A 23,997-nucleotide genomic window follows, 5' to 3' on the forward strand; every position below is an offset into this window, starting at 1 on the left:
GCATTTTGAAAGTGTGTATGAGGCATTCTGCTTCCCCATTCGCCTGAGGTTGGAACAGGGAGCCCTGATGTACTGGATACCATGTTGTGCACCAAATTCTTGAAAAATCTGTGAGATAAACTGTGGGCCATTGTCCATCACGAGGGTTTGTGGGGGAGGCCTTCTACAGGGAAGATCCAGTTGAGGGCCTACAACTTCGATTCCACAATTATGGAACAACAGTTTACGACGTATGAAAACCAAGTGTAGGCATCTACAACAATCAACTAATATGCGTCCAAAAAAGGGGCCTGTGAGATCCAGGTGGACACACTCATATAGCTGTGAAGGTTCTGGCCTTGGCGAGTAACATTGGCACTGCGCAGCCTAGTGGCCCGCACAGTTGAACCAGTGACCATGGTGCAAGAGGAGAAGGATGTCCTACCTGAGGGAGGCAGGAATGACCAACTGCAGCACAGCATGTTCCGTAGCCAACGAAATTACTTCATTGATGAGAGTCATTCTATAGTGGAGAAAAAAAATAATTATGGGCAGGACCTGATGCTTGAGTCAGAAACTGTTTTGGCCATCCCCTCTGTTTGTACTGTCACACCTCGCGGAAAATAGGATCCAAACCGACCACGTCAGCGATGTTGGAGTTCATAATAGGGAAGGTATCCTTGGTGAAGGTAGAAACAAATGATTTTTTCCCCAGTCGAAGCTGGTCAGGACTCATAGGGAGATGTGCTAGTGCATCTTCGTTGGAGTGCTGAGCCACAGAGCAGAAGTGAATCTCATAGTGATAACTGATAACAACTGGGGAACAGTGCCCACCACTGAAGTCTTATGTGCTGTTTTGTCTGGCACGTGTTCTATGGGCCTAAGGAAGGAGACTAAAAGCTTGTGATCCATTACTAGATGAAATTTGACACCCTGTAGAAACACATGAAACTTCTTGGAATCATTAGAAATAGCTTCCTTCTTCATTCGAGAATAATTCTTCTCCACCACATTGTATGTCTTTGAGGCAAACACAGTCAGCTGTTCTCAAATGTCAGGATTGCAATGGGCCAGTACAGCCCCAGGCCCTACTGACTTGCAACCGTCACCACTGCAAGCTATCTACCCAGCTGGAAGGTGGCTAGCCATGTGGCAGAACAATGACTGTCCTTCAGATTTTGAATGTTTGGCCACATGCTGGCATCCAAACAAATGACATGCTCTTTTTCAGTAACTGATTGATAGGATATGCCACAGTAGCTGCCTGTGATATGAATTTTTGGTAATAAACAACCTTTCCTAAAAACCCCTTGGTGCTCCTTTACTTTAACAGGCCAATGGAAGGTGTCAGTAGCCGCAACATGACTGTTTGTCTGCTGGAATCCCAACACGAAATGACATGTTACAGGTATTTAGTAGGGCTGGGAGAAATGTGATTTTTCCCTTGAGATCTCCATCATGCAGAGTATGAAATAGAAGCCTGAGATTCTGTAGATGTTCCTTGGTGGTGATACCCATGACTAAAATGTCATCTAGATAGTTAATGCAACAAGGAACACGTGTGAGTTGCTCCAAAAGTCACGGAAATGGGCCGGAGTGCTGGCACCCCAAAAAACAAGCGGCTGTACCTGTAGAGATCATAGTGCATGTCGATTATGAGTAACTGTCATGAATCCTCCTCCAGGTAGTTGTAAATATGCCTCTAACAGGTCCAGGTTTGAAAAATACTGTCCCCTCTGCTAGTTTTGTCATCAGTTCTTCTGGACATAGGATGGCATGTGTGTTCAACACAGACTGTGCATTAATTGTCACATTGAAATCACTGTATAGATGAAGCTTCCCAGTAGGCTCCTTAATCATCACTAATAGCCTAGCTCATTGGCTTGGACCAGGGGTGGCCAAGATATCAGCTTCATGAACCATACTGAGGCTTGCTTGCCAAAGTGCTCTGCCTCACTGCAAACTTCAGCTATCGCCATGTTGTGCTGCCTGAGCAGGAGGAGGGGAAAGGGGGAAACTGCAGAGGAGTCGTATTTAAATGGCAATGCAGTTGCACTGCATACAATTTCAGTTCATATTTCTCAGCATTATAGACCACAAATAAAACAAATTTTCAGTATTATTTAATTATTTTTGGCACACTAAAGAGGTAGTATAATTTTTATCTGTTGCAAATTGTTAGCATATGAATGGACATAGACAATTTCACAGATTTTTGCATTCAGGTTGCCACATAATTGTAACTTATTTACTGTCATAATCAAAAAAAGGTCTTTCATACACACATGTTTATCAGAATGTTGTGGAACTTTTTGTGGAGATGTGAAAACTCTGTTTGAGGCAAACAGTGAAAATGTCCTGGACAGTTTTAACATAAAAGGATTTGTCCTCAAAGCAAGAATTATAATGCACATCAATCAGTTACATCTGCACATTCACAGGGGCTTCTCAACTGAAACAGCAAATGGTCTCAAAAGCAGATGTAACATTGGCAGTGTCCTCAGAATATTTGAAAAAACTATCCTTGTAATTCTTCCAAGGCCACAACTAGTTCTTCAAATGTTGCAGTTTCTTTCACACTAGTGAGCTTAGGGTACTGGATTGTGTTTTCAAGAATTTATCCCTTCTGCGGTGCAATTTTCTTTTTAAATGCATCCCCATCAAATCAAAAATAAATTGTTTCTCACCTTGCAATATCTTACTGTGGGCAGTCAACTCCACTTGAAATGCAAGGTGTGCAATCTACTCTGGATTTTCTAATTTTCATTCTTGCTTTCCTTTTTCCTTTGTAAATTCAACAATAACGCATTTTAAATCAAAAAATCTTTCCAGGCATGCTCCTTGATTTAACCAATGCACTTCACAAAAATATATAAAGTCTCCATACTCTTCATTTAATTCCATTGGAAACTGTTGCAACTGACGGTGGAAAAATGGATGGAACTTAAGAAAATTTACTGTACATACTACTGATTTCTTCACATGCTCCATGCCCGCAAATCTCGATGTACAGAACAGTGAATCTTGTCTGTCAACTGTTGTAATTTTTTGTTCTTTCAGTGTCAGCTAAATCTTTAAATTATTTCTGCATGGTATTGTAAAAACATTTTACTGTTCATTGTTAAAGACCACTATACGCCTTTTTTTGTCCAAACAGGCATTGGACCTGTAAATGTCCTTCATATCCTTCATATCATGAACAAATAGCAAATAGTAAATAGCACTGACACCACAATTCCACTGAAGTGAAGAAAGTTGTGCCGACGAAAAACTATCGCACCACAGTACAAAATGAAATATCAAGCTGTACAAGGTACTTCCAAGAAAAATTGAGCAAAGCCAAGACAGGCAAAGCTGTGGTCTGCACATGGCCTGCCTGTCTTGCTTACGTGTGATTTGGCATGCTGTGGCCTTGGGCCAGACAATATATGTTCAGCAACACCTAAAGCAGTACAGGGTTATTACAAATGATTGAAGCGATTTCATGGCTCTACAATAACTTTATTATTTGAGATATTTTCACAATGCTTTGCACACACATACAAAAACTCAAAAAGTTTTTTTAGGCATTCACAAATGTTCGATATGTGCCCGTTTAGTGATTCGGCAGACATCAAGCCAATAATGAAGTTCGTCCCACACTCTGTGCAGCATGTCCCCATCAATGAGTTCGAAAGCATCGTTGATGCGAGCTCGCAGTTGTGGCACGTTTCTTGGTAGAGGAGGTTTAAACACTGAATCTTTCACATAACCCCACAGAAATAAATGGCATGGGGTTAAGTTGGGAGAGCGTGGAGGCCATGATATGAATTGCTGATCATGATCTCCACCACGACCGATCCATCGGTTTTCCAATCTCCTGTTTAAGAAATGCCGAACATCATGATGGAAGTGCGGTGGAGCACCATCCTGTTGAAAGATGAAGTCGGCGCTGTCGGTCTCCAGTTGTGGAATGAGCCAATTTTCCAGCATGTCCAGATACACGTGTCCTGTAACGTTTTTTTCGCAGAAGAAAAAGGGGCCGTAAACTTTAAACCGTGAGATTGCACAAAACACGTTAACTTTTGGTGAATTGCGAATTTGCTGCACGAATGTGTGAGGATTTTCTACCGCCCAGATTCTCACATTGTGTCTGTTCACTTCACCATTAAGAAAAAATGTTGCTTCATTGCTGAAAACAAGTTTCGCACTGAACGCATCCTCTTCCATGAGCTGTTGCAACCGCGCCGAAAATTCAAAGCGTTTGACTTTGTCATCGGGTGTCAGGGCTTGTAGCAATTGTAAACGGTAAGGCTTCTGCTTTAGCCTTTTCTGTAAGATTTTCCAAACCGTTGGCTGTGGTACGTTTAGCTCCCTGCTTGCTTTATTCGTCGACTTCCGCGGGGTATGCGTGAAACTTGCCCGAACACGTTCAACCGTTTCTTCGCTCACTGCAGGCTGACCCATTGATTTCCCCTTACAGAGGCATCCAGAAGCTTTAAACTGCGCATACCGTCACTGAATGGAGTTAGCAGTTGGTGGATCTTTGTTGAACTTCGTCCTGAAGTGTCGTTGCACTGTTATGACTGACTGATGTGAGTGCATTTCAAGCACGACATACGCTTTCTCGGCTCCTGTCGCCGTTTTATCTCACTGCGCTCTCGAGTGCTCTGGCGGCAGAAACCTGAAGTGCGGCTTCAGCCGATCAAAACTTTATGAGTTTTTCTATGTATCTGTAGTGTGTCGTGACCGTATGTCAATGAATGGAGCTACAGTGAATTTATGAAATCGCTTCAATCATTTGTAATAGCCTTGTACACCTGTCAAGTTCTTCCTTAGCTTGGTCACAAAGTGATGTGGCAGTGGTCTAACTCTGAAGAAACAAATTTGCGGTGTCAGCTTAAGAGCAATGTGTGCCTAATGATCTGTGGCCTTGCCTCACCCAGGTGAAAAAAGTCTGAAAATTCCTTACAATATTCATACAATTCCTGATATGACAAAGGTTGGAAACTAAGGCAGGAGCATGCAGAAACCAATCCATGGACATGTTGGTGTGGAGCTTGGTAGCTGGGCATGCTGTACCACTGCAGTGTCTGCTGCTGAAGTTGTGATGGAATGCGAATGCGTACCGTCATCTAAGTTGACATTGGTCCATCCACCCAGAAATCCAGCTGATGGCCTACCGCCTGAGGAATTTCAAACAACTGAGAAAGAGAGAGGACTTCTTCCAAGCTGAGTTCTTCAAATTGCAGCACCCATTGGTGGACCTCTTTGTCGAAAGCTGATCTAATGATAGCATACCTAACCACAGCATCAGGATAAGACTTCTTAGACTGAAAAGTAACGAAACAGCACTTTTTACTAAGGCCTTCAACTCCACAGCCCAAGCCTGATAATATTGATGGTTTTGCTTCCTGCACTGATAAAACTCCACTCTTGTGGAAATAAATATGAGTATGCTGGCAGTACTATGACATCAAAAAGTGACACATTTAGTCAAATGTAAGGGATGCAGGATCCTGAAGAGAAACTAACTTTCCTAACAAGTGGTAAATTCGGTGTGATGTCCATGGTGGGAAGAGGGCTTTGATGGAGCAGGCATATGATATCTTGAAGACTGCGAAGTGTCATCACAGATCTTTCTTGCACACTTCTAGTACTCAGCAGCCTCATTGTAGATGAGGAAAGGAGGCAGGTGAGCTGTCAGTTGCTGAGGCCTTGCTAATAGGATGGTCAACACTCTGTCCAGCATGATAGTTTGCTCTTGTTGTTGCAATTCCAGACATCTGTGGCTTTCCAGCTGTTGCTGCAGTAATCTTGCAGCACTACCTCCAAGGACGCACATGTCGACATTGTTGAATAGGCAAAAAGTGTGTGAATTTTCTACTGCACTTGTCACCACTTAAGCAATAACTATTAACACAAATAAGTACAAGAATAGTGCATTAATCACATTAATGAAATAACGGTTTAGAAGTTCCATACACAGTCTGAATACAATGCCAGGCTGAATGCAGTACAGTGCAGAATGACCCCCAAGAGTGGAGCCCAGTTAACATGAAGAAACATGATAACAGAATGGCTGAATGCACTCTGCTCCAGGATTATATAAGGTAGATTGCATTTTCACTCTCTCAAGGTGGCACTGTGTGTCGTCTGCACACACCAACTCCGATGCTGTGCTACCTTCAATGTTTAATCGTGCCACTGCCTTGCAGTTGGCCCTGCACGGGGGCATGCAAGTTGAATCGTGATGGCTTGCGCCGGTGCCTTATGTCCTGCTATGTCAGTGGCTGCCAAGGTGCCAGCACAGTATGAGTGGTAACATAGGGTTGCCACATTTGCGATGATCTTACTTACACCTAATATTTATCAACACTGAGTTATTGATATTTGTTGAACTAATGGCTGCTTCATTTGCACCCATCCCACTTTCAGTGAAGTGTAAAAACATAATATGGGATAGAGTAACAAATAAACAAAATCTTATTTTTTTCTTTTCAGAATTTTTGGTTTGGTTTCTTGGAAACACGGAAGAAAATGAATTGCCAAGATCTGAAACTCCTCCGGTATTAAATGTTATAGAGTGCTGCTTACATAAAGCAGATGATATTAGTCTTGAAGCATTGCAGTTGTTCCAGGTAAATATGTCTATGTTTTGATGATACTTCCAGTTAATGGATAATGTCAGAAATAGATCACTGGTGTTTTCACATGTTTCTCCTCTAAGCTTATATATGTTCTTTCTGATCGTTTGTATATTGTAATTCTTTTTTGTTCTAATTCCATTGAATTTTTGTGTCAGTGACTCAGTGTTATAGCCACATCATAACACATTCTTAATATTTTAAAAGAAAAATTATAAAAATAAATAGTGAAGTATGAAATGTGGAATAAAAGTAATAATATTAAACCTATATCATAAGAATTTACATTATATTACGAGGCTTAATAATGAGCAATGGAAATGGATAGAAATTGGGTGCTCCCGTGGAATGATTTTGTATTATCACTTTAAATGAAGGGTCTATATCTGTTTGTAGTGAAAGGCAGTAAATTCAAGTATGTTTTGTTTAATGCAGTTCAAAGTAATTATTGCCTAAAAATATAAGGTGTCCCAGGAGGAATGGCCAGTATTGAGGAATATGACAGGAACAATAATTTGAAGCAAAAAAGTCTAATAAAAATAGGCTTTAGAATGCTTACCTTAAGTACTATGAGCACAGCTTTATTTTGTCTCAAAGGAATGATCAATATTCAGGAATATCATAGGAATAATCATTCAAAGCAACAGAAGTCTAGTAAATATGGGCTCTGAAATACTTACCTTAAGAACTATGAGGATTTCTTCATTTTGGATACTGTGAAACAAATCCCTTCTACTGCAAGCTCTTTGCTTTCCATATTTTTGGGAGGAAATAGTAAGGACCAATACAAGAAAAAAATGTCCAGTAAACATGGGCTGTAAAATGCGTACCTTAAGAGCTACGGGCACATGTTCAATAGAAGAGATGTTTCACAGTAGCGAAGATGAACAAGTGCTCATAGCTCTTGAGGTATGCACTTTAGAGCCCATCTGGACATTTTTTCCTTGTTTTAGTCCTTACTTCTTCCTCCCAAAATATGGAAAGAGAAGAGCTTGCAGTAGAAGAGATTTGTTTCACAGTATTGAAGGTGAAGAAATGCTCATAGTATGTAAGATAGCCTATGTGTTTTAGAGCCCATGTTTACTTGACTTTTTTGCTTTAATTAATTTTGATTGTTCCTATCATATCCCTGAATACTGACCATTCCTCCTGAGACATCATGAACAGATCTGTCCAGTACAAGATGTAGCTTCTTCTGTTCTGCAAAATTACATTGGGGTAGAGTCACTGGCCAGTTCACACATTCAGGAGGTGGCATTTCAGTACTGCCAATACACACATTTAAAAATGAAAACATTAATAATTGCTTTTGGAATTGTAAGAGAGAAAAACAGATAATTTTGTGAAAGGTAGAAAGTAGTTGTCACTCAGGCACCAGGATGAGAAAGATCCACCTGTTGTCGGTATGATGGGAGATAATTTTTTTACTGTATTTAATGTACGTAAGTATTGGATCTCTGAGATGAATTTAAAAAAAAAAAAAAAAATTGTTGCACCTTTGCCAGATGAGTGCGTTGTGTTGTAACTATGAAAATTTGGAATATGACTAGTTCAGTCTGCTACCTGACAACAGGACTTCTATCCAAGAATTGTTGCTGTTAGTGACTTCAAAGTGAGACTTCCCAGTCTGAAATACACTCTTTTGACATTCTTAAGGTAACAGGGATAAAATAAAGGGAGCTAAAGGATATCCAAAACTGTAACAGAAGCCAGACTACCGTTATAAGAGTTGAAGGGCATGAAAAGGAAGCAGTAGTTGACAAGGAAGCAACAAAGGGCTGTAGCCAATCCCTAGGTCATTCAAACCATATATTGAGCAAGCAGCAGAAAAAAACCTAAGCTAAATCTGGAATGTACTTGGAAGATCAATTGAAAGGAAACAATAGTTTTGTGAAGAAAGGTTACTATACAATCATGAACTAGAGTAAAACTAGGGTAACAGAATTTCATCAAATCAAATCAGGCTCTGCTGAAGTATATATCAGAAATAAGACACTAAAAGTAGTAGATTATTTCTGCTGTCTTTACATCAAAACAGGGTGGTCAAAGTACAATGTGTACAAAATGCTGGGAAGGAGGGGGGGGGGGGGGGGGGGCAGGGAGAAAAAGGACTTGGTTACAGCAAATATAAATTAAGTGTTAGGAAGTCTGTCATGACGGATTTGGTTTGGAGTGTAGCAGTGGTGGAAGTGAAATGTGGATGACAAACAGTACAAACTTGAAGAGAATAGGATCTCTTGAATTATGGTGCTACAGTAGAATGTCAGCAATTTGACAAATAGATTGTATAACTGACGAAAAATTACTGAATTGAACTGCGGAGAAAAGAAGTTTATGATACAACTTGACAAAAAGGAGACATTGGTTGATTGGACATAATACCGAGCCACTTACAAGGAGACCACACCGCCATCAGATTTTTGTAATTTTTTTATGTTTATGGTACCTGAAGTTCAGAAAAATACCAATACACCAAAGTAGTTTGATGCAACTATCAAAAATTCTCGAGAAAATTGGCTTACAAGTTTTCTGAGCAGCTGTAATTCACCAAAGTTACACCGATTTTTCGACAGGTCACATGGCTAAATTGGTACTGCTTGAGACTAATAGTTGATGGTTGCAGTCTTGTTTCAATCTTTATTTATTTATTTATTCCCCTTCACTCAGTTTGAATGCCGATGTCATTTGAACATAAAATTTATCAAATATATATTTTACTATTAGTTGCCTTCGCTTGTTCACTTTATGAAGAGTTAAACCATCGTCACTGATGAGAGTAGCTATGCAATATGTAATTAGCAATAAGACGATGTTCATTTTTCATAAAAATGATGGATATTTGTCAACTAGCATATATTTGATGACTTTGTTTAAATGATACAGGTATCTTGACTGATGTAGCTACTGCTATTTGGGGGGGGGGGGGGGACAAAATGAGGGTGAAACACAGCGATCCAGTGATTACCAATTTCATGCACTACCAATTGAGCCATGCAGCCCGTCGAAGAATCGTATGAACTTCAGTGAATTAAACTTGCTCGAGAAACCTCAAAATCGATTTTCTTGAGAATATTTGAGTTGCACTCAACTGCCTTGACAGATTGGCATTTGAATCCCATACTTCATGTACCAGAAGCATGTAAATTACAAAAATCCAGTTGCCTTGTGGTCTCCTTGGTAGTAGACTTTACATCTTATCATTAAACAAGCTATAACATAACAGTACTGCTGCATATCTGATGCGTGATTGTGACCTAGTAGTGCTGAAGGGCTATAAAGGTAATGAAAGAGTTCTGTTAACTCATAGTTCGTATGCTGATGAGATGTATTGTATACCAAGCGATTATACCTATATGAAGTTTGATTACAATCCAACAGGACATTTGCAAATGATAGACTTCTGCAGTCATGAATTCTTCCTCATTTCGTCAAGAGATCAAGAGGTTAAAACGTTATGATTATGTACTACCAAGACTGTATGAGCTTCCTGACGACTTAGTCAAACATCTTGCTTCCTTGTTGAGACCATTGTCGGCCAAATGCTCACATCATATATCAGTGGATGGCATGCCCTCCATCTAAATATTTTGGACCATTTAGTTAGCTTTAATGTAGTATCTCTTTTTATGAAGGTCTTCTCGCAAATTCTTCAGCACTAGTCGGCAATAAGTCTCAGGCAGACATCACTGTTTTGCTTCAGTACGCTCTTTCCTTGTCCTGTTTTATGTTCAACCATGAATATTTTGAAGAAACTGACAGCATCACCATGAGTAGCCCTCTGTTTCACCTGTTAGCCAATCTTTTTATGGAGAACTTAGAGGAGACAGCACTTGAATCAGTGATTATTAAAAAACTGTACTTTGGAGGTATACGTATGATACTTTCATAGTATGATTTCCTGGAGAAAATAAATTAAAGGAGAGCAGCTCAGATTGTGGGGCAGCGAGTAGAAATAACTTCGGTGGTTCACCGGTATTTTACGAGAGCCTGGCAACTATTTTTGTGGTCAGCCAGAAAGTGATGGAGAACATACTGAACATAGTTCCCAGTCTACACGTCCACATTCTTGTCCAGCGTAGTTTTATGTATGTAATTGATTTTCTAATTTATTTTGTCTATTCATAGTTAATACTTTCCATTATAGGGCGAAATCAGTAATTGTTTTGTAACTTAAATTCTATTGTTGACTTATAAACAAATATAAATTCTGTAATAATTGTAAACATTTGGAAGACGACATACTAGTAATCTTAAAGTATCTATTTGGCTCTATTCAAAAACATGTTAGCAAAGTGAGCCCTTAATTAATTCCAAAGTAATTAACAGTTTTGTCAACAGTATTGGTGTGTAACAACATCTGTTAATTTCATCATTTAAACAAATAATTCGGCCTAACTCTTGTGGTAGAAGAAACTGTTAAAAAGAACCAATTTTTCAATGTGTTCAGTTAATCGAACGAGTTAAGTTTTAATTGTTATTTCTGTAAATTTAACTTCAAACAATGTGTTGTTTCAGTACCTATTATTGTGAGAACATATAAGGGCCCAATTTTTGGTCCTGAGACAGTCAGTCCACAGCCGATTTAGAGATGAGAAATCTGTGTCAATTAGAACAACAACAATGCTTCAGCATAACTGTGAAATAAGTGTTACACAGTTAGACCATGTGTTAAAACAATGACAGTGTGTGCTCCATACATACCTTTTTATTCTTCAAGAAATGTGAACTATGTGCTTAGGCTTTTACTGCTCGTAAATGTTCAACGGGAAACTATTGTAGCAGTATGTCGATGTTCATCCGCAACATATTAATGAAGCTTATCAAAAGTTAAACAATAGTGCACTGGCCTTATTAAATGTGTATATGGGGGGGGGGGGGGGGGGGGGGGTGAAAAGTAAAAGTAAACAACAGTGAAACACAAATATGTATCTGTCAGCTACATAATTTACAGTAGATAGTACTGCACTTCCACCCCCTATTTTTTCAGCCAATACATCAACACCGAGGACGATCAATGAAGAAATAAAGCAGGGAACGTTGTTACAAGTTCCTACCAAATTGTCTTTCGCCCTGACTTTGATACTCAAAATAAATGCTCGCGACCAAAATGGAAGATAATTGTCACCACTTGCCATGCAGATTTGTAAATATTACGGACGGCACACTAACAGTTACTTAGCAAAAATCTAAGCGATCCAGGACAGTGTACAGTCCTCGCAAGTTCACATCTGTTATTACTGAAAACTTGCTTTTTGCAAAAGCCCGTCTCTAACATCATCCGAGGCAGCGCGCAATCCGGCATCTGAACTATAACTTAAAGAGACCTTGTATTGGTTGTTATTAACATTACAGTCCCAAAACTTGTTATAGCTCTATTATTTAATAGTTTTTATCATATGCTGTAACCAAAAATTTCTAGCATTAAAATTACGGTTACTTAATCTACTACAATTAAGGATGTTTTAGTTCCAATTTTAGTATTCATTAAATTATTCAAAAACTATTAGAGGTAACTTGATGTGGTCACATAGTTATTATTTTTAGGTTGAACTGAAACATCACACAAATTTTTAGATTCTAAGTCTAATATCTAGCACCTTCAGTTTTTCTTAAAAGCGTAGATTCTGATTACAATTTTTATTTTATCATGTTGAGACTTGCACCAGTTAATTTTGACATACTTCTGCACATTATGACCAATTTCTAGCTTTCTAGCCTTATTACTTAGCACCACTTATTTTTCTCTTAAAACGATGTATTTAGGAAAACTATTGATCTAACCACTCTAAGACTTGACATTTAAAACATTATTACATTAAAATATATGCTGACAAAGTTTGAAAAAACCATTTTAACTTTTAATTTTATTCTTAATTATGGTGCAATACTTTTGCGCTACACACAAATGCGTTATGGTGACGTGGCGCTACTAACAGTGAACCGGGGTAAGTCCCAGCACACCTGCTCGCCTCTGTATCTCACAAACGATACAGCGCTTGTTTCGTTACAAACTCCATTTATAGAACATCTGGTTCACTGTGGAATTAGAGAAAGATTATTGTCTGTCTTTCCTGGATGTTTTGGTTAGACAGAAGAATGCTGGCTCTTTGGGGCTTTCAGTTTATCATCCACTCTCTCATACTGGTTTATATTGATAATTGTCAAGTTTTCATAACCCAGCACAAACTATGAGAGTGCTTAAAACACCAGTACGCAAGAGTTCTCACAGTTCCAGATGCAGATAGTTTGCCTACAGAGCTTACAAGCCTAAAGACAGTGTTCGAGGAAAATGGATATTCTGCTTGGCAGATTAACAGGGCACTCACTGTCAGTTACAACCAAGGGCCAGGAAGTAATCAAGAGGAGAGCATGTTGGCAACATCTCTAGCATTTCTTACATTTGTTGGAAATATTTCATTTCAAATAGCAAGAATCCTCTGTAATTTTCAGGTGAAAGTGGTTTTCTGCCCACCGTCTAAGATAGCCGACCTGCTTTATTTAGTGAATGAGTATTTTCTGTTGTGGAAGAATGGAATTTACAGAACACCTTGTCAATATGGTATGGATTATATAAGCTGGATCATGTGCACTGTGGAAGAACACTACATCAAACATCAATACTACACTTGCCTTTTGTAACCGAGCTACTCTGCTGTTGTCGAACATTGTATCTCCAATAGACATGCAGTGGCTGGGTTCAGATGCAGATTCTTTAATGCAACACAACCATTCTCACTTCAGCCTTTGCTGGATGTAATTACTCCACCTTCCAATTCAAAAGCAGATTTCCCAGGACATCACATCCAGTCCTGGTACAGCTGATCCCTCCAAAAAGCCTCATGTCACTCAATACTACACTGGTCTTGAATGTGTTAATCAGCTACTTTGATAGGGCTATGACTTGCTAAAATCATGCCCCGAAATGAGGTTCATTTTGTCTGACACTTTTCTCACCACGCCTAGAATAGCTTTTTGTCCCCCCACCCCTCTCCCTCCTCCTCCTCCTCCTCCTCCTCCTCCCAATCTCCACAATATCCTGGTCAGACCCTGTTTTCCTTCTGCACCCATTTCCCTAGCCTATGGCTCCTATCCCTGTGACCATCTCTAGGCAAGAAATGTCCTATGCCCTCTCCTGTCACCACTACCATCACCACCAACACAACCACCATCTATAATAGCCATGTAACTGGCAAAACATATACTATCAAAGGGAGAGCCTCCTGTGGAACAATACATGTCATGTACCAGCTGTTACGAAAACACTGTTCAGCCTTCTACACTGATATGACTAACCAAGTTATCAGCTATGATATGACTAACCAAGTTATCAGCTAGGATGAATGGGCATAGAAATAGGGTGTATACTGGTACCACATAATTTCCTGTTGCGAAGCATGTTCTGCAACATGACAGTCTTGACCTTGGTGCCAGCTTCACCGAATGTTGCACCGACCCCCCCCCCCCCCCCCCCCCCCCCCCCCTCCGGCACTATTTTCTCAGATTTACACGGATGGGAAATGGCATGTCCTTGGTTTTCACCACCCACCTGGTCTTGTTACTTTCTTTGATCTTAGCATTATTTCTTTTTAGTAACTATTCCTTTCTTCACTCCCTTTCAGTTTTTCTGTGTCTTTTATTTTCTGATCTGTCTACTTTTCCCCAATCCCCGCACACATATCTACTGCGAGCAGTGCACTTAACTTTCCATTCTTGTTAACTCTTGCTTGGTGGAGGTTTGGAAGGTAGGAGACTAGTACTGGCAGAAGTAGAGCCGTGAGGACGGGGCGTGAGTCGTGCTTGGGTTAGCTCAGTAGGTAGAGCACTTGCCCGTGAAAGGCAAAGGTCCCGAGTTCGAGTCTTGGTCCGGCACACAGTTTTTAATCTGCCACGAAGTTTCATATCCTTGCTTGGTGTTTTGTCTGTAATCTGTGTCTTGCATATTACCCTATCTTCCATCTTTAGGCTCTCAGGTTTTCATATTTCATCTTATGCAATCCCCAACAGTCAGTCTTTCCTTCTATACGTCCGGTAAGCCTCTGCCGACGCAGGGTACTTGGTAACTCTCCCCATTTCCTAAACCTCACCAATCATTTTCCTTCATCCCTCTTTCTTCCCCATCAACCCTTCTGCCAGAAGAGGGGAGCCATTGGCTCTGAAAGCTTGCACATTTCTTCAAATAACTTTAATATGTGTTTTCTCCTGCCACTGCTTGGTGAGTAGTTCCCCCACCCCCGCCCCCAAGCCAGTTATATTATAATTTCAAAAACTGGTTGCTTTCATCAAGACATCTAATGAAGAATGATAAAACAATAATATTGGCCACAGCAACATCTTTTTGGGGCTCCATTATTAAAGAAGCCGTTTAAATACGTATGTCAGAAAATCTGATGAGCCATGAGAGTGATTACTAGTTGTCTACCATCTCCATGATTTGCCGTAATCAAAGACGACAGAGTGCATCGATGGCTGCAGTGAGCAGCAATGCTGGTGACAGCTGAGTTCAGCAGTCCCATCAGTGAGTGTGCTGCCACTGGGTAGTGTGATCTTGACATGTGCGAAATACTCACAGTGTGCTGTATATTGCAGAACAAAGGACATCTTCACAAATCTTTGATGGCTCAGCTGAGCATAACTGGCAGGTTCCTGGTTGAAATATCTTGAAGTGTAGTTGACGACAACTGGCTGCAAGCTTAAAATTTCTTTGCACACTCAATATTTGCTTCCTAAAGACATATTTATTACAAACTACTTTATATTGTACACCATTTATAAACTTAAAGAAAGGCTGCTAAATACAAAAAACACATTATATTATAAACACATTTCATGAGTATGATAAGAAAATTCATAAGCTTCGTTTGACTACCTCATAAATTGTAAAAATTGGCACAGATAACCAGCATATGAAATGCTGCATTAGCTTCTGCTATTTTACTAACTTTAGTGCACTCTCTCTCTCTCTCTCTCTCTCTCTCTCTCTCTCTCTCTCTCTCTCTCTCTCCACTTTACCCTCCTTAGTTCAGTTTTGTAATTATTATGGGGACATGTGGGAGAGATATTGTAAGGTAGAGTCGTTGAGTTCCATGCCAGACTTCTGCATACATTGTTCACATGACCATACTGTTTGGAGTAGGAACAGCACAGTATTTGGGAAATTAAAGTGACCTGGAGAATTTTATATAACAGCAAAAAAATAGAATGAGGCCATGAGACCTCTCGTTTTCTCTGCTTTATTTGCTACAAACTGTAAGAAGTGCAGCTGTAAAAATAAGTACAGCACAAAAAACACAGGAAACAGACATTTGTATTAAAATAATGTGCATGTAAATAAATATATATGCAACAATACCTTTGTCAATAACCCAGTAACTACGTCGAAACTACTTCCATCAAATATCACAAAAAATTATAGTCACAAGCAGTGTTTTAGTGGTTAAAATTAATCCCAAACAGCTTGTATCACCACAACACAAGACAGACAGTTTTATAAGAAAGCAGGAAAATAACCATGAGCTAATTAAAAGTCAGTAATATTTTATGAATATGCCTCTGAAATCAAGCTGAAAATATATGCTAATGAATGACAAATTATCCTACTTCCAATGTCTCTGGCCAAACTGCAAAACAAAAGAATAGAGACACAGACAGATATAATGTTTTTAATGTCTCATATACTGGCTTGGAGTTTTACTTGCTTAATAACACCCTCGGAAGGAGATGATGGTGATCCCACAATTCTTGGTGTTGTAACTGTTGCTATCAGCATCCACTGGTAGCATGTTGACTGTGACTGTTGGTGTTGCATCAGTAGACATGGTTTAAGAGCTGTGGTATTCATTTCAATTATATCAGTGGTTAGGCACCGTTGGCGGTGGTGGCTTTAATTGCGGCATTGGAGGTCGGCTGCCACTGCTGGCCACAGTTATGGTGATCCTGTGCCATACATTTCAGCAGTGTTTACAGCCCACTAGACAAGGGACCTCGAAGTGCGATGAAAATGCTGCTGGTCACAGTGGTGGCCAGTTTGATGTGGAGGGATATCAGTGTTGGCTTCAGTGGTGTGATCTATGTTTTGTAGGTCTGTCATGGTAGTGACAGCAGTGGCAATGGGCAAAGGTAACCCTATGGTTTGTAGAAATGGGAATAAGGAGAGCATCTGTGGCATCAAATGGGCAATGCACTGTCTGTGGCTGACATTGGCCAGCTGGGATTATGTAGGTTGTTGGGCCATGACACTCGTGTGTCATATCTGTGGTCCTGTGATAGTTGTAAGGTTACAGATTTTGATACAGTTTCTACATATTGCATTTTTCACTTACGTATCTGCCAAAATGGAGCACATAGGTATTGCTGGGCTGCTCTTTCATCCAGCTGTAGGAGCAGTTTGGCACCTGCTGAATTGGTGTGCAGCTGTTAGTAGGAGGAAGCCTGGAGAAGTGAGTTGCAAATGAGTGCAGTGTGCCCAGTAATACATCTGAGTGCAGAAAGTAGGCATGAACATTAATAATTGTCCATGCACATTAGTTTTCTATGAAATGAGACAACAGGTAATATTTTATGGTAATAGGACTGAATCAATAAAGCAACAGGTAACTTGAGTGGAGTTAGTGGGTATACGTGTGTAAAAGTTGAAGTTCTGTGAGTGAACTTTAGACATCATAGTGACTTATCTATAAACTTACAGTATAATAAAGACAGTGCCTAGTAAATATATTCTGATTAGAAGAGACCTTTCTCATACTTGTTTGCGTGTTATTGACTTAGTTATGTGCAGCACTGAGAGTAGTAGTTTGATAGGCCATATGTCACATAGGCACATGGTTAAGAACTTCATTACCGTGATACATGTACCTTGGGGGTAAGACTACCCATCAGTGCTGTCAAGATTTAGAGGCAGATGCCAAAACAAATATGATGGCAAACAAAAGAAACCATTATCCAAGAACAGCTTTCACCTAACTGATTGAGGCTTGGCATAGTGGTTGATAGGAAAACCTGGAGTGTCACTTGTTCTCATATCACAGCAATTGTTGTAGATTGGCTGCTACAGCAAGTATATGGGTTCTTCTTTTAGAAACTGCTGTGACCAGCATGCAATTCAGATTCTGCCCAATAGTGCATCCCGCATAGGTAGACCATTGATATGATTCGCTGGTGACTGTTATATTCGGAGTCCAAGAATTGGCTGCAGCAACTTAAAAAGTTGTGGGGGGGGGGGGGGGGGGGTTAAGGCTCGTGACATAACTTGGTTCAGCTGTGGCTATTTACAGTTGTGGTCCAGTAAGTGCTTAGGAAAGACACAAGGTCTGCCCCATTGGTTTTTTCCTACCCCTTATGATGCTTCAAGGCACAGACAATATATTCAGCCTCAAACGGACAGGTGGTGCTGGCTGCCATTTCACTGAAAGACATGCTGAAACAACTGAGAGACGAATTATGGGCCACTGCCAATCACAATTCCTGTTCTCTTGAAGGTCAGGATCTTTGTTATGATGTTAATGGTGGTGTCAGGTGTGTGGCGATAATAGGCAGTGTATTTACATAACAAGGATCGTTCAGTGAAGTGTTGACAGCCACCTTTTACTTCAGTTTTAAAAATGACCCTTCAAAGTTGATTTGTATTCTGTCCCATAGATTTCATGATGCAGACCAGAGAGTGCACAAGTACTACTCTAACATAAAATACAGTTTTGCTACAAGTCCAATGACCTTTGTCAGGTCCATCAATCAACACTGTCAATTACCTATAAAAGAATCCAATGTAAATCTCATTCTTAAGCCAAGAATCACATGTGGTTGATTGCAATCAGACGTCAGTGCTACAGACACAATCAAAATGATTGATAATTTCAATTTTTTTCTGTGGTTGTCCAGACAATTGTTTAAGTTACTAGCTAGGATATTTTAATGAGAGTTAAAATGGTTAGTTCAACCTTTTTCAGTATGTTATCAATCAGCCACACTACTCTGGATCATATTTTTCAATTTTGGCTACATATTTAATCATATTTCTTTTAAATTTTAAGGAAGGCTCAGGTATTTTAATAAACTATGATGGGGAACTGCTTGTGGTCATATGTTGTCCATCTACTAAATTTTTCTAAAAAAATATTGTTTATTTTAAACACACTATTCTCATAGAAATAAGAGTGCATGTACTAGCAGCCACATTGTCATGCACTCTAATAATAACCGAACGAGGTGGCGCAGTGGTTAGACACTGGACTCGCATTCGGGAGGACGACGCGCAATCCCGCGTCCGGCCATCCTGATTAGGTTTTCCGTGATTTCCCTAAATCGCTCCAGGCAAATGCCGGGATGGTTCATTTCAAAGGGCACGGCCGACTTCCTTCCCCGTCCTTCCCTAATCCGATGAGACCGATGACCTCGCTGTCTTGGTCTCCTTCCCCAAAACCAACCAACCAACCTCTAATAATAAATTTGCTATCCAGATACATCTACTGTTTATCTACTTTTGCTTGCTTATAATTTACGTAATTACACTGATAACTGTCAAGGACAATAGATATTTCATGTTGTAAAAACCAATACCTGTTTATTGTAGACAAGGATGTTTGTTATGATGCTAGTAATTGTTTTCTATTTTTAAGTGAGGTGTGTGTGTGTGTGTGTGTGTGTGTGTGTGTGTGTGTGTGTGTGTGTGTGTGTGTGCAATAGCTGAGAATACATGTTTTAAATTTTATTTTGACTGGCAAAAGAAACTTTCTTTGAATAATCATTATAAATCATTGTATTCCTCCACAGTGTACATTTACAGCATCACTTATGATGTTAAGGGGGTACCCCAAAAAAAAGTTGTTTTTTAAATGCTGTATATTTTCAAATTGCTTACAAAATAGCCTTTTCTGCTTCAAAATACTGTCCATTACAATTAATACATTTGTCCCGCCAGTGCTTCCAGTGTTGGAACATTTTTTGTAGTCGTCTTTAGAAATGGCTGACAGCTCCTCCTTTGTTTTCATATTGACTTCCTCAGTATTATCAAACCGATGTCCTGTCATGCCTCATTTCATGCATGGAAATAAGAAAAAGTCACATGGAGCTAAGTCAGGCAAGTAATGTGTGTGGGGCAGCAGAACCATATCATTTTTAGCAAAAAGCTGTGTAGCAGAGACAGCGATCTGTGCAGATGCATTGTGTAGGAAGAACTCGTCTTCAGTTTGCCACAAATCGGTTCATTTTTGATTAACACTGTCACGCAATTTCTTAAAAACTTCCAAATAAAAGGTATGATTGACGGTCTGACCTGGGGGATTTGATTCGGGCAGTTGATGGACGTTCAGAACGAGGTTTGTCATCAATCAACACATTGCCATTTTTAACTCAAGCAAACCATTTGTACACTTGTGTTTTTCCCACAGAGTCATCTTGGTAAGCTGTTTCCAACATTAAAACAGTTTCAGCAGCATTTTTACTAAGTAAAAAAACAAGATTTCACAGCTGCATGTTGTTCACTTAAACTTGCCATCATAAAAAATGAAACAAAAACAATACGCCAGCAAAAACAACCACTGCATATGAACAGAACAAGCCAGGTCGACACACGGGTGGCACTGAACTGGCAATGACTTACCCTATACATGTCTAGTGGCAGAAATGCGTACTACACCAGCTCTGCCCATGGCAATGTTATTCCAGTTTTTTTTCGGTACCTCCTTGTATATATCACCTCTTTTGCAAAAAATAATAAAAACCATGATGATGATGATAAGATTTTAGTGAATGAAACACTCATGTATTTATATTCTGTACAGGCCTACAACATATGAGGGATACCATAGTCATTCTCACATCTAAAATAATATGATGATTATTATAAATTAAATTTGAAATAGTTGAAACCAATAGTTACTATACAACAGTTTTTCTTAACAATGAGTCCAGATATCTGCTAAGAATTGCAACTTCACTTCTTGAGTGGACATGGCATAGGGAGGCACTTGGAGTATTTCATGTATTTTGTTGCTTAAATTTAATGATGTAGGTAATACCATTGTATTTATAGTTCAGTAGTAGTTTGTGGTATTTGAGATGAATAATGTGAAAGTGCAATGAATATGAACTAAAAGCTAGGAGTATGAATGTGATTCAGTTGCTTGGTGATTCACTATAAAAGAAAGAAAGACACTGTGTCAGCATTGCCAAAACAGGGGAAGCTTACATCCTCTACTTCTCTCAACCATTTAACACTATTCCTGCTCAATAATAGATACAGAATTTGAGTATAAAGTTCGATGTTGAGCCAACAAATATTGTTTCTTCAATTCAGTTCCAGCCCTAAATGTAGTATAATTTAATTCATATAGTGTCTCTAGCTCTTAATTTTTATTGCAGAGTCTCCTGGAAAAACCATCTGACTGCATACTCAAAAATCTTGTGTTGAAATATGTAAACTCACGTTCTTACTATAATAGTTCCACCTCGGATAGCTGTGCAGGCTCCTGGAGTGATGAAGAGGACGAGTGGGAGAAGACAAGAGATATTGAAGGTCAGTTAGTTGTTCAATGTTTGTAATATACTGGTACAGTATGGAACATGCCAACTACGTTAAAAAATAGTACATTTTCTCAGTGAAAATATTACTGCGTGATGACCATTTACAAGATATGTTTTAAATTACATTTAAAGAGATTAACTGAACATGTCCATATGTTCTCTCTCTCTCTCTCTCTCTCTTTCTCTCTCTCTCTCTCTCTCTCTCTCTCTCCTCTCTCTCTCTCTCTTTTACACACACACACACACACACACACACACACAGAGAGAGAGAGAGAGAGAGAGAGAGGAGAGAGAGAGAGAGAGAGAGCAGAGATTATCTATTCAGAGTATGAAGTAGAATAATTTGCCAGCCAAAATGTATTTGTTTTCTCATTTTGTCTGACAACAGCTGTATTCATTGGAGAAATACCCGCCTCTGTAGATGAGACTGCTAATTCTTACTCATGCAATAGTTTTTGACTTGGAGGTAACGAGGTTCAATCCTGGTGGGAGGAAGAAATTAACACCACTGTTATTTGGTTGGCAGGGTTGATGTGGTGGGACTATGACATTCTTGATCACTATCCTAAGCACAAGGCATAGATTAAATTCCAAATCTCTCTGTAATGCCTTGTGGAATCATGGAATTTGACACAGCCATTGGAAGGGGAGTTAAAGCTCAGTGGCTACCCTATTGTGATATTCAAGAGGACTAAACTACAGTATAATCCCACTTTTACGTTCACGTAATTAACGTTTTTCTGCCGTTTACGACATTTTTTATTGGTCCTGTCAAATTTCCTATGCCCACCATGTTAATTTACACCTGATTTTTGCATCAACATATTTATACTTTCTCGCAATTTACGCATTGGAAAAATAATGTTTGTGTAGAAAAAATGACGCTGACATGATGTTAGTCATCCAGTAGTGTTTAACAAATATTACGTTGTTAAGTTTCTTAACACTAGGGCACTCTACTCAGCTGATTTGAACTGGTAAACGTGTAAAAGTTGGAACAATTCGTGCCATATCTCCCACCACTTCCAAGCTCTACTTGGCATGGTGGCTGATGTGCAGTAACTAGGTTCATTCGAATAAAGATATCATGACCAATCACAACCATTTCCAAATCGTCTCTACTGCACAAAATGCAGTTTTGTGACTGTTGTGATCATCATGACACCTTTGTCGAACCATATTTGATATGTTTCGGCGTATGGCCACTTGGAGTGCTAGTTGACACCGTCATTCATTTTGCGTTGCTCAGATGTTTTTAGTTTAAACACAGCGCCAATTACGTATCTTCTTCATGCTGAGTAAAACATGTTTTGAGAATTTATACTCGTTGTCAAGTGCAGTATTTAAATACAAATTTTTTGTGATGATACGCAAACAAAAAATGTTAGTGATAGTTCGTGTGTGTGTGTGTGTGTGTGTGTGTGTGTGTGTGGTTTTCTGCATAACTGATGAGGCACAGTCACTGATAACCTCAAAAGATTACTACATTGCAAGAGACACAGAATAACACATACACAAACACCACACAAAATACTTATTTACATATTTGCACTTCACAGTGAGAAAAAATTCTCGAAGTGCATCATGCTAAGGATGATACTGCACTAGTGCAATATTTCATTATTTAAATAATGGATGACAGCTACAGGCTTTCAAAAACATCAATCATGACATAAAATTGAGTCAAATGTTCCTACTTCCCAGACAGTTATGAGTTCCAGTTACATCAGCGGTTTTTATTTGATAATAAACCTTTATTAGATAATAAACAAGTCCCTAACAAGTCTTTTAATGCCTGTTATATACATATATCACACATAAGTGCAAGGGGGTATCCTATAAGGAATTTCTACAGCTTAAAATGTTATTTCCCACATGTTACATTTTCCTGCATTTTACACCATTGATTTTTTTTTTTTTTTTTTGAAGATCCTTGAAAAGTGTAAAAGTGGGGTTTCACTGAATGTTGGATCTGAGTTTGATGTCCCCCCCTCCCCCCAGTCTCTCTCTCTCTCTCTCTCTCTCTCTCTCTCTCTCTCTCTCTCTCTCTCTCACACACACACACACACACACACACACATCTTCAAAACACAAATAAGATTTCAAAACTCCATATGCTCTCACCAGGGTCACCTACAAGTTACGTATATAAATCATGAATGGTGGAGATAGTTTATATTCCATACCAATGTTAATAAATGGAAATAGAAAGAGTAAACAAATTTTCTGAGATTTTTATCATATCAACAGTTACATACAAAATATACAATTCATTATTTTCATTGTAAGTTCTTTCCAATATGAATGCCCAAAAACTGCAAACATTTTGGTGTACATAATGCCATTCCCCCACATTTTACTGTTATTGTCAGAAATTTGTACTGTCTAGAACAGAACTGCATGGAATGAAATAACCTTTTTATAAGATTATTTTAATGTCAGTGTCATTTAGTTTTTCGTATGTTTGTCCACCTTTTGTGAAATTTAGTGATTATGATGGAAAAGATTTTTTTCTGCTTTACCAGTATATGAGTCATAAGTAGGTATGTAGTTCACAGAGCCAACACTATTGTGTTAAACATAAACTGTCTGCTAAATTATAAAATTTACAACACAAAGAGATAAAACTCTGGTCTATAATTCTTGAAAATGCACGTGGCTATGAGCTGTCATTGGTGAAGACTACATTAAAGACACATTCTGTGACATGTGGTTGGCAAACATGCCCGTGCAGAATATCATTTCTGATGAACATCTAACATTGTGGTCTGGTGTGTTTTGGATGTCACAAATAATTTGAGCCACTGTGAAATGTTCCTCACAAAAGTTACTCCACAGGGTGTACCAGGAGGAATGGTCAATTTTCAGAGATATG

At 39.2% G+C, this 23,997-nt stretch overlaps 1 protein-coding gene across 3 annotated transcripts in view; it reads left to right on the forward strand.

Moving 5' to 3' along the window:
• LOC124613134 (FHF complex subunit HOOK interacting protein 2A-like) overlaps window positions 1-23,997 on the forward strand; it is a 196,579-nt gene that overhangs the window by 108,469 nt on the left and 64,113 nt on the right. For all 3 annotated transcript variants that reach the window (XM_047141750.1, XM_047141751.1, XM_047141752.1), the window contains 2 exons: window positions 6,463-6,599; window positions 20,961-21,114. In XM_047141750.1, coding sequence (XP_046997706.1) covers window positions 6,463-6,599; window positions 20,961-21,114 — 291 coding nt within the window. The remainder of the gene's footprint in view (window positions 1-6,462; window positions 6,600-20,960; window positions 21,115-23,997) is intronic.

The sequence above is a fragment of the Schistocerca americana genome, chromosome 4 (assembly GCF_021461395.2).
Source record: "Schistocerca americana isolate TAMUIC-IGC-003095 chromosome 4, iqSchAmer2.1, whole genome shotgun sequence".
Classification (NCBI taxonomy): Eukaryota; Metazoa; Arthropoda; class Insecta; order Orthoptera; family Acrididae; genus Schistocerca; species Schistocerca americana.